This window comes from Nomascus leucogenys, chromosome 1a (assembly GCF_006542625.1).
Source record: "Nomascus leucogenys isolate Asia chromosome 1a, Asia_NLE_v1, whole genome shotgun sequence".
NCBI lineage: Eukaryota > Metazoa > Chordata > Mammalia > Primates > Hylobatidae > Nomascus > Nomascus leucogenys.
In genome coordinates, this window is record NC_044381.1 from 184,860 (window position 1) to 197,498 (window position 12,639).

Here is a 12,639-nt window from a genome sequence, read left to right on the forward strand (position 1 = left end):
CTACAAAAAAGTTATTTCTCAACACCATCAAATATCTTGTCAATCCCTGTATTTCCTTAGTTTCCTATAATTTAGAAGCTTGTTTATTTGAGTTGCCTGGACCTATCTCTTAATAATGTTAATAATGTTCCTGATAAAAAACTCTCCCCTCCAGCCATATTGGTCCACTAAATGTCCTTCTGAAAACTGAATACATCCACATCTCTGGTTCTACAGTGCCCCTTCCGACCCTTCACCCCCTGAGCATCCATCTCTTTTCTACCTTTTAAAATCCTTGTAATTTTTAAGGCATGGTTAAAACCACACCATGCTCATAAGAAGACCTCCTAATCATCACCCCAGCAAAGAGAAAGACCTCTACCTCAACCCTAGAGCACTTCATGTTTTGCTTCAGTTTTTACATTTACTGCCTGGTAGAGTTGATTGGTTTTCTACATAGACAAATTAGTATTCAAGTTTGATTTTAAGTTCTTTGTGTGTCATGACTTGCAGTTTTTTGAATTGCCCTACAACTATTGGCAAAGTATTTTAGATATAATTGGTGTTCAAAGTGTCCACTGATTGATTACTTTACCTTTTGCTAGGTACAGGGACAAAGACTTTTCTTGTGAGAAGTGATGAGCTTAGATTCTTATGCTCCTTTGTAAATACTCTAACCACATTGCGAAAATAATTTTTCCAGCTTAAAGACTCATTAGGAAACTTGGGTAGGCTGTGTGGGAAGTTGTTCAGAAAAGGATCTTCCCCAAAAAAAGCAAATTTGTGAGGTCCAAATGAATGAAAGAATGGACTTCCAGCCTTTGGGGCAATGAATATGGGAGGGCTAAAGACAGGCATCCATCTGGTCATATTGACTGGATCAGCAGTGTGAAATGCAAGTATAAGGCATCTCTTCAGCTGGTGAGAAGTTCAAGGAAATTCAGAAAGAGAATCCATTAAATTTGAGTGTGTGGCAGAAGATGAGAGATCTAACTTGTTTTCCATAATATAATATCGAAACCCCATTGGGTTTCTCAAATATATTTCCTGAATGACGGCAACCCTCAGTAATTACAGAATGGCTAGAAACCAAAGGATGTTCTCTAACACACACGCACACACACACACACACACACAGAGAACAAATGTGTGAGCTTGTGTACTTGCACTGGTAGTGATGGGTGGAGGCACCTGAGGCTTCAATTAAAGGGGAGTGGTGAGAGAAAGAGCAATATATACATTTAAGGGCAGCAGGATGCTAGGGACTTTCAACCTTGCCCTCACCATTCTTTGGAGACTTACTGATGTGCCTTGAGGAAGCAGTATTGCTTCATTAGGCAGAAGTCATATGATTTTCCTAGGGACCAAGTAAAGAAGAAGATCATTCACAGATTTTCTTTTTTCTTTTACAAGAAGATTCAGAGGAGACATTTCAGAGTCTTCATCAGCACAGAGTAGAATCAGCTGTTAATTATTTACATCTTATCCAAATTATAAGATGCATATTAAGCACTCTTTGTTACACGTGTTGCTATACTTCCTCTGAAAAGCATTATCCCAGGATCTGGCTCAAGTCTTATTAAGATCATTCAGAATGGGATAAACAATAAATATTTGATGGCATTCTTCCTACAGTCTTTTGGAAACCAATTCTGAAGAGCCCGCAGGGTGTTGACAATGATCAAATTATGAAACAAACCATTTTTTCACTTGCAACAGAAAGCTCCTGGCTCCTTGAACAGGAATGAGGTAAAACTCTGAAGTCACATCAGACTATCTCTCACAAAAAGGCTGTTGTACCTCTTGTGTGCCAGAAGGCAGATGAAGAGCACAGACAAATCTGAGGATAAAATATGCCCTCGTACCAACTAAAAATATGTTTAAAAAGTCTGCCTGAAGAGATCTTGAGAACAAAACTATACAGATTCTTTACAATGTTTATTCAAATTTGTAGGTCAAGGTGAAATGGTTGTAGGCCAAGGTAGTTGAGAGGAATGGTACAAATAAGGCAATTAACATAGAAAGGCTTTCAAATAGAATCTAATCAGCAAAATTCACAGGAGTATTTAGAACTAATTATAACATATCTGTTAGAATAATTATCTGAAGTCACAACTGATATTATAGTTATTTAAATATCAATTAACATCACAGATTTTGCAGTTATCAGTAAAAACTACAGAGTCACATCAAATTTCTTGAAGCTAAATTTATAATCATTGTAAAACTTGGAACTTTTACTATGCCCCAGAGCTTTATAAAATGAGAGACACAAGCCACTTGTTGCTGTTGCTATGAGACAAATGTTTACATCACACATTTCTATAGAAGGAAGAAAAATGACAGGTTCTTACCAAGTAATCATCAGGCTTGATACCAAAAAGTTCTCTGAAATATCGGAATGCTAATGGAGCGTATGTCTTAAATCTAAAGTCTGGGTAGTGATGTGCTGGGGTCAGATTGCTCCCTTCGCTGAAGTAAAAATATTAAAAAGAGAGAGAAAGGAAGAACACATTAGCAAAGACAATTTTGACCGCAAATTGTACCTCTATTAGTCCTGGGCCAATGTTCTCTCTAGAAAAATCATCCCCTGACAGCGGGATTCTCAAAGTTCATGTCATAAAGGCCAATGATCACCAGGTAGAAACAGACGCTAGTTATTGAGGTCACTCCATGCAGGCATTCCCTGTCAACCAGTGTCACATGCCTGAAAATTCATTTATCCCTTTGTGCCTTCTTCCTGGAAAGATCACTCTATTATCACCAGTGTAACCACATTGTAATGCTTTGGGTAAAAGATCTAGGCCTTAGAGTGTGGAGCAATTTCAAAAATGCATTTTTTTAAATCACGAATTTTGGATATTTGACAAACATTGTTAACCAGGGATAAGTGAAATAATTCTTAAAACATCTTACCAACAGAGAGAACCATGACACGGAACAGGACCTCAATCTGAACTTTTATTTACATTTTCCAAAAAAGGAGACCTTACATATTTAAAAAATTTTCAACCTGATTTCCATTCCCCAATATATCATTATCTTCTTTTCCTTTTTCTGGGTTCATTTTGAAAAATTATACACAATATTTATGATATATAAAATGTACAAAGAATAAACCAGTCAATATCAATGAATCCAAAATGCTGCTTAAGACATAAAACATCATCCATACAGTCGAAGCCCCTTCTGTACTTTTCACTGGTCAGATCCATAGAGGGATCCACTGGCCCATAAAGGCTGATGTTTATCCATCTCATCCTCTTTATTCTTTGACTCCATACAATATTACCTAAGACATGAGCTCAGTCAAACCACCTAAGCCACTCATTCTTAAATTTTTCAGTGTTTTCATTCTTAAAATTTTCAGAAAAATTAGAACAATGCAATAGAATTTTATGTAAAGGTTCAAAATCCCTTTGGTCTAAATTCTAGGCGGGACATTGAGAGCCTATGCAAATTTATCATGGTCTGCTTTTTACGGATACCACACAAAAAGAACAGGGCAAATGACAAAGGCTTTCAGCACAGAACAAACACTTTGGATCTACTACAGTTTAAGCTGTTGAGATCAATCAGAATCTTGCATCGATGCCTGGTACACAGCAGACACTCAGTAAGTATTTGCTGAGTGAGGGAATGAGTCTTCAACATAATGTTAATAGAGAAGATTTGATTATTACATGGAATTTATGTTAGAAAATAAATATGTAAGGCAGAAATTCAGCATAGTCACAGGTCACCCTTGAAAACTATTTAGGAAGTATCTATTCAATATAACCAATGCAACTAGTTTTTCCTCCTGCACGATTACAGATGACTGTTTTTTTTTCTTTTTTTTTTTTTTTTGCTGAGTACCAGAGGATGGAGCTGGCTTGTGTTGTTAGGGGTCAGCACCATATAATAAATGGTTACCTTGAAAGGCTAGGATGACACTCAGGCAGCTGCAGGGCTACACACTAGGAGAGTGACACAGGGATTAAGACTGCCTGAGAGAAGAGCAGTCACATCGTAAGGAATGACCCCCAAATCATCCGCTCATTTAAATGGTTATTGTTTCCCTAAGCAAGCATAGTTGAATATTCAGTATGTATGATGCCCCAGTGCTGTATCCAAACATTTTCTCTTTCTATATTTTGGGATTTAGGAGGGGATTCAATCCCATGGGACTGTCAAAAGGAATGATTCTGGAACTTATATGGCATGTAATAATTTATTAATATAAATGTAGATTATATAGAAATAAACGGTAAAAGCAAAGAGGCTCAAAGAGACCTATAACATCCTTCCTCACTTTTGCAAGCAAGTAATAATAACCACAAGGCCTTAGGTTCTGAAGCAGGCTGCTTTCAGTGGGCTAAGAGCATTGCCAATTTCTTCTCTCTTTTTCACCTTCTATCTCATACAAAGTAACTCATTCTACTGGAGCAGATTTCCTTCAGCATTCAAAGAGGTAAGATAAAACACCCATGTTCCACCTAAATGGAGTTTCTCTCATTTTCTTGCAGTTTTGGGCCCAAGATTTTATCAGAGAGGATGCTGCATTTACTATTATTATTTTCATTTTGGGTTAGTTCTGAGCTCCTTGGATTATTCATCTTTCCCTGAAGTTTCCATTAATTATAATAATTTTCCTTGGGTTCACATCTCTCTGACTGCTGTGATTTATTCAGTTATGGTATAAAACGATAGTGTTAGCTTTCCCTGGGGGTGAGACAGACACACAGACACATACATGTACACCCATACACACACGAATGCTCATGTACACACAGCAGAGCAGCTTCAGGTGGAGAAGGGGAACATTTATTTCCTAAGGCATACAGAAATAATAATAGGTATTTGGTGGTTTAAAAAACCACTACATCATTCCATGAAAAAGAATTAAATCTAGCTAGCTTTGGGCCATACTAAGATATAGAGAAGTATGGGCCAACTGTGAGGCAGGCTTACCTACATGGAACAATCAAGAAATTATATTTGTAGGCTGCGCGCAGTGGCTCACGCTTGTAATCTCAGCACTTTGGGAGGCCGAGGCGGGTGGATCACGAGGTCAGGAGATCGAGACCACGGTGAAACCCCGTCTCTACTAAAAATACAAAAAAAATTAGCCGGGCGTGGTGGCGGGCACCTGTAGTCCCAGCTACTCGGAGAGGCTGAGGCAGGAGAATGGCGTGAACCCGGGAGGCGGACCTTGCAGTGAGCCGAGATTGCGCCACTGCACTCCAGCCTGGGTGACAGAGCGAGACTCCGTCTCAAAAAAAAACAAAAAAAACAAAAAAAAACAAAAAAAAAGGCCCTGTCTCAGACAAAAAAAAAAAAAGATCAAGAAGTCAAAAAGTTAACTTAAAAAAATAGCTGACGATATGATCAGGCACTTCACAGAAATTAAAAGATATGACTCAAACATAAGATGCTTAACCTCATTCATAAATGTCACCGAGAGACCATTTTACCTGGAAGATTGGTGAAAATCCACGACTGTGATGTAGCTTGAGGGGAAATGCTATTCTGCAATATTGTTAGTGGAATGTAAATTGAGATTTTTTTTTCCCCATGAAGGACATTTTCACAACTTCTATCAAAATTACAAACATGTAACTTCTTGATCCAGCAAATGCATGCCTATGTTATCCTATGGATAAACTAGCATTTGTCCAAAACAATATATGTGAACACGGTTACTCATTATGGCAACCTGGATGGCCTTCAGGAGAGAACTTGTCTAATTAATTATGATTCAGCTACACAATGGAATTTTATGCGGTATTAAGAAAAGAATAAGGGTGCTTATTATGTACTGACATGGCAAGATCTCTAAGATAAATTGTTAAGTGGATGAAACATGATGCAGAATGCTGTGTAGGGGATGTCACCACTTGTATAAAAAAGAAAACAAATATTCTTTTGGCATGCATATACATAAAAAATCCTTGAAGGAAAAAACAGCCACAAGTAACAATGATAACTGGAGTTGGACACTGAAAAAAGGCAGAGGGACAAAAGGAACTCTTCACAGCATTCCTTTTAAGAACAGGACAAGCCTTGCTATGTACTATCATTCACAAAATTAAATAAACTTTAAAAGTTAGAGGTTAAAAGCCATAAACTGATTCCTCTTCCCCCAAACTGAGCCCTCCGTGCTCAGCACCACAGCAGAAGGTTTACCTCTGCATATTTAAGCTGTTCCAATGAATAACAAATACCAGCTTGACATGAATGAAGCTCTAGTGAAGGAAATGCAAATTAATGAGATCGCTGGCCCCTGCTGGGCCGGGATATTTGTCAGGGGAGCACAAGTGCAGAGAACAAAACAGCAAGTCCAGTGAAGGTCAGCCAGCAGGCAACAACCTTGGTTCTCTGAGGCCCCATGCTGGCACATTTACTGTGTGTAGATGTGGGTGCCAGCCCACAGACGTTCAGCATAGAATCTCCACAGCACAGGTACCAAGTGCTTAGCAACTTCCAGCATGGCAGAACTGCCAACATTCAAACACAACGACTGCAATCAACGTTGGCCTGCTGAAGTGCACAGGCTGTCCTTGCCTGAGACTGGGGTTACCTGTTGGGTAATTGTGCTCAGCATCCAGACTTAGCAAAAATGAAGTCAGAAAAAGAGTAGACCTCCTCACAGTTTAAGATTTACCTCATATTTCTTCAAGGCACTTATGTAGGGTGTAAAACAAAAAAACCACCTAACAACTGACTTTCTTGTCTTGGCGTAAGTTGAAGCTTTGGAAATCTCAGCTATGGGGTTTTGAGCAGTGGTTCTAGATGCTTGGATCCCATGGGCCAGTAAAATTTCAACAACAGAAGTTTGGAATCCAACCTTGGATTTCCAACTTTATTTTGCCAAGTAAGAACCTAAACAATCAAGCAAACACACGCTACAATCCCTATCACATCAGGGCATTTTTAGCTCCAAAAAAGGAGAAAGACATTTCAAATAAAGAACAGAAGTTTCTCTGTCCTCTTCCCCACTTACTCACTAAGAAGCAGTTAAAGTTCAATCACAGACCGGCTCTGGCATTCTGATATTCACCTCTTCTGAGGCAAGTTCATTTTTAAGGCCAAAGCTACTGCTTGTCTTAGGCTAAAAATACATATATCTTAATGGCAACGTATGTTCAGAATTACACAATGTTGAAGCTTGAGGAGGCATTAGCCACCATCTGGAATTTCCCATTTAGCAGATAAATCATAGTCCAGGGAGGGAAAATAATGGCCCAAACTGATCAGGAACAAACAAGATTGGGAGATTAGACTCACATCAGAACAGTAGAAAAGTCACAAGCAGATAGGAATGGCTTAACTTAGACTTGACGTTCCTGTTATTCCTCCTTTTCAGGATTCTGTTACAAGTTTCAGGGGTTTCTCCCAGCCCAAATATCCCAATTACTTCCACATGAGGCCCTCACACCACAGGGGCTGGTGGGTAGAATTTCACATACAGAAGCTTTGGTCAGCTGGTGTTCTCCTCTCTATGTACTAATAACAACACAGCTTTGTTTATGGGGTTTTAGAGCCTGATGACCAAGTGCTAGTTTTGGTGGCACTGGACTGAGAGACGTGGTGGTGAGCAATGGGGTAAAACTAATTTAGCATCTCAAAGACAACACAAGGGGTCCAGTTTTGGAGCTGAGACTCAGAGCTTTGTTGTCTCTGGGGCAGCATTTTCCATTTAGTGAGCTTTGTTTATTTCAAATGGTAACCAAACCATCAGCAGTGGCTCTGGGGACTTTTGACAAAACTAATACTTACACAACTCCTGGGTGACAGTGGTCAGTGTCGCTAAAGGAGGCTAAATGCCCTCACTTTTGTTCAACAAACATGACCTTACCCTCTGTATGACAGGATAAATGAAGGGTGCTTTGTCTTGATGTGCAGACATTAGGAAAGCTTAAGTGGCACTACAATTGGGTGAATGCCACTACAATCCAGTAACAAACTACTGATGGTACCCAGTCTTCAAGGTGGACCTTCGTACACAGCAGTCTGTAAAAGCGGCCTTAAGGTATTATTAGTTGCCTCTGCCAATTCAGCCAAGGTGGAGATCCCTTGGTTTCCACATACAATTCTTTATGTAACTAGAGAGAGAAACAGAAATTGGTCCTCTTTTTTGCCAAATTAGATGGTGCTCATGAACGGAAAAACAAAACAAAGCAAAACAAAAGACATACTCCAATCTTTAAAAGTCAGCATCTGAAGACAGCTTAAATTCCCCAACCAAATAGTGCATTCCGGGATGTCATTTACTGGGAACATGTGACATCATCGGATATGTAAACATTAAACCATCCAAGAAGTTACTACCATACTGGAAAACTGTGCTTGAAGATAATTTCAAATAAAGCAGAATATTGTAGAATATCCAGTGCATGCAATAAATCCTTTATCTTGAGCTAAAGGAAGAGGTATATGGCTTTTATTAATAGGAAATCAGTTTCTCCCCATCCTCACCAAATACACGTCGAACAAAGACGTAAAGAGTTTTGATTTGAAGGAGCATCATATTATGGCTTGCCCAGCAGCAGTCACTTCTCATTTTCTCCCAAAACTAAACTGGCAGCTTTGTCTTCTACCCACACGTACATAAAAACTGGTGCAGAATGTCTGTATAGATCAGGATCGGCAATCTTTTTCTTTTTTATTTATTTTTATTAAATATAAAGAGATGAGGTCTCACTATACTGCCCAGGCTGCTTTCAAACTCCTGAGCTCAAGCGATCCTCCCACCTTGGCCTGCCAAAGTGCTGGGATTACAGGCGTGAGCCACTGCACCCAGCCTTGGCAATCTTTTTCTATAAAGGGCCATAGTATTTTGAGCTCTGTGGGCCATACAGTCTCTGTAGCAATTACTCAACTCTGCTGCCATTGTAGATAGCAGCCGCAGACAATTTGTAAATGAATGGATGTGGCTTTATTCCAATTAAACCGTATTTACAAAAACAGGGAGTAAGCGGGGCCTGTCCCATGGGCTGTTGTATGCTGACCCATATGGTGTCAGACAGTGGTCCCCAACCTTTTTGGCACCAGGACCAGTTTTGTGGAAGACAATTTTTCCACAGACAGTGGAAATGGGGGGATGGTTTTGGGATGAAACTGTTCCATCTCAGATCATCGGGCATTACATTCTCATAAGGAGCAAACAACCTAGATCCCTTGCATGCACAGTTCACAATAGGGTTTGTGCTCCTATGAGAATCTAACGCCGCCAGTGATCTGACAGGAGGCGGAGCTCGCCCTTTAATACTTGCTTGCCTCTGCTCACCTCCTGCTGTGCTGCTGGTTTCCTAACAAGCCACGGACTTGTACCTGTCCGTAGCCCAGGGATTGGGAATCCCTGGTATAAGAGGGACTCTTGGATAAGTTTATGTCATTATGCCTTGAAATGCAGGCAGTTGGCTAGTTTGTCGAACTTGTAACATTGAGTGATGATATGAAGCAATATTTTATATGAACTTTTGACATATATGTTTACTTATCATTTAGGATAATGTTTTACCCTTGCCGTAATTTCTTGGAATTCTTTTCCAAAAGGTGGGTATTCCCTGGCTGTCCAGATAAATCCTGAATGTGCACATGGGTCAAACCCAAGGGCAGTCTGTTTTCTGTAATGATGTTTACATCAAGGTAAACTCCTGTTTTACAAGTGAAGAGACTGAAATATAGGGGCTTTAAAAATACCTCAGCTGTGTAATTATTCTTGAATATGGGAAGATATTTAAACTTTTACTACCAGCTTTTAAACCATTTTTGCCACTTCCAGGTAAGGTAGTGATAGTGTCTCCTGGAGAAGAACAGATTAGGGCTGTCTCTTAGGGGAACAAAGAAGCAGATTGAGGTCTATAATTCTAAGATAAAAGCTGGACACTTGTTCTGATTCAATAAAGCAGAAATACCATTCCCATGCTTTATTGCCACAATGTAGAGAAAAACAAAACTTTGGGGCCAGCTAACCCTGAGTTAAAATCTTGGCTTTACCATTTACTGGCTGGATAGCCTTGGGCTAAGTGACTTAATGACTTAGGGTCAAATTATTTCATATACCAAATAATGTTCTTATAAAGATGAAAGATAATAAAAATTAATATATGTTACATAAATCAATTAACTATATGAATAAAACTATGCTTGATTCACAGTTCTTAAAAATTTTGCCACCTTAGGTTCTTGTTTACATGGTACAAGCTTTATAAACCATGTTCCTTGTTCTTTATCCTATCAATGCATGAAACCTATCTACAACTTTGAGCTTCTGATCCCAACACAGAATTTGGGGTCAACATATTAAGATATGATCATGATTTTCTTACTCATCTACTTTGAGATTTTGGAACACATTTTGGAAGATCATGGAGCCGGACAGGTAAAAGAGATTGTTATATCCTCTTTCAAATCTTAAAAAGGCCCAGGGCTTTTTCCATCTACAAAATGAAATAATTCATAGGACAAATTATGTACTTGATATTTAAAAATAACTTTGAGCAGCTTCAAAATATATAAATAAGAAAAAAACACAATGCATTTGGTTGCTAGGAGAAATGGATTCTGCAACTTCAGAAAGCAGTAAATTAAAACATCTCAAGGTACCTCAAGTAATTAGTTCTATGACCCAGATAGACTCGTTGAGTTTTGGAGCCATCAGAGACTGCAGAATGATTTGGATGCTTACAACCAGGGCCTGTCCTGCCCACCTACCGCTTTCCTCATCCCCATATGGGCTTGGAAATACTTGGAGAGAGAAAGCATTATTTGATTGATTTATTGAAGTTTAATTGACATACGATAAAGTATACCATTTGTTACTTTTTCACATGTGTATATACACCAGTGAAGCCATCACCACAATCACGATACTAAATTTATCCATCACTTTATAGGGATTTTTTGACTGCTACAGCAACTAGGAGATATTACTGGCAGGGCCTGGGGACCACAGATCTCCTGAAATGTACTGTCTTGCACAAAGAGTTGTCTTATCCAACAAAGCCAACAGCACCTCCATTGAGAAACACTGGGCTAAATCCCTTTGCTAAATCCATGAAGACACTGAGTCCAGATGATGAAACTGAGGCAAGACTAACATAAGTTTCTTCTGTTTACTGTAAATCCATCTGGTGTGCCTGTGTTACTTAAACAAACAAGATAACATCTGCTGAAAGAAATTCTTGGTCTGAATCAAATGTTGAGGTCGGCACCTGCCATGGTGGCGTGGGAGCCGGAGTCCAGGGGCGTAGAGCCAAGCCGGGACAATTCCTTTTCATTTAAAAATAACAAATAAGAAAAAAAATGCATCAAATGTTAAATATTGTATTGCCATTTTTTTTTTGAAGGGAAGATATAGACTTTTATTTTCCTGGAGTGTTTTTAGTAAGGCTGCTTGAATGAACAGAAAGCATTTCATGTATACTATAACTAGTATGGATTGTTACACGAACCTGAGAAGACGGTATAGTCACCCTACATGGCAGCAGAGCCTTGCAAGGACCCAGGCTACTTTTCACTCTGGTCAATTTGATTTTTTGGTTTTGACCCCAGCAATATTGCCTCACAAATCCATTTTTTAAATTCGAGTACCCACCAAAATCCTACCATCTGCACCTTGTTCCCTGGACTGGACTCTTGCCTGTCTTTCAGAGTAGATTCATGCCTTCTGGTCCATGAATCTCCAGCCTTTGTCTTCAGTCACACAGAACATTCCCTCACAAACTCTACTATCTTTCCACTCACCAGCCCCCACCTTCCTCTTCCTACAAATCATCACTAAAAGGTAAGGCAGACAGCATGTCATTTTTTGGTCTAGTACCTGATTATTTTAGACAGCCCAGAGAAAGGGTTGATTTGTAATTGTAATTGTATGCACAGTTCTCTATTGGACCATTTAAATCTAACTTAATCCAACTAAATGTGCCTATATGCAAACATCAATATCTATTTAGCCTTTCTATTTCATGCATCTGTTTTAAATAGTTTTAATCTATTTTATATTTATTATGTAGTATTTTTATTATTCCATTGCATATGTGTATATATACTATATATGTGTGTATATGTATACACACACACGTGTATCACTTAATACTTTTTAAAGTTTTTCTTATAGACTTTTACTCATTTTACACAATATTATTATAAAGAAAATGAGGGAGGTAATTTTTTTTTTTTTTTGAGACAGAGTACCACCCTATCGCCCAGATTGGAGTGCAGTGGCAGGACCTCAGCCCACTGCAACCTCCGCCTCCCAGGCTCCAGAGATTATCCTGCCTCAGCCTCCTCCTGAGTAGCTGGGATTACAGGTGTGCACGTTTATAGGCTGCAAATACTCTAAAATGCTATATTTTAAATGTGACAATGGATGCCTCTAAATAAGGGAAAGTCAGCTAGCTACTCCTCTGCCAGTGACACACCTGCTGCTGCTACCTTGGATGACAGTGAAGGCCAAAGACACAAAGTGCTAATAGATGTCATTTTGATATTTAAGATGCTTTTAAAAAATGATTTGAGTTTTATTAAACAGTCATGTAATAACTCCAAGAACAAAATTTGTTATCTACCAGAAAGATTCTCTCTCTCAAGTGGAAAGTCATGGGTGAGGCCAGTGGTTCTCAAACCTTTCTGTGCTGAGAATCACCCCGAGGGCTTGTTGAAACAGATTCC

General features: G+C 39.0%; 1 protein-coding gene across 3 annotated transcripts in view; it reads right to left on the bottom strand.

The window, feature by feature from the left end:
• The window catches only part of PIP5K1B (phosphatidylinositol-4-phosphate 5-kinase type 1 beta), a 307,597-nt gene that overhangs the window by 134,045 nt on the left and 160,913 nt on the right, over window positions 1-12,639 (bottom strand). For all 3 annotated transcript variants that reach the window (XM_030822532.1, XM_003273866.3, XM_030827193.1), the window contains one exon: window positions 2,334-2,451. In XM_030822532.1, the coding sequence (XP_030678392.1) occupies window positions 2,334-2,451 (118 nt within the window). The remainder of the gene's footprint in view (window positions 1-2,333; window positions 2,452-12,639) is intronic.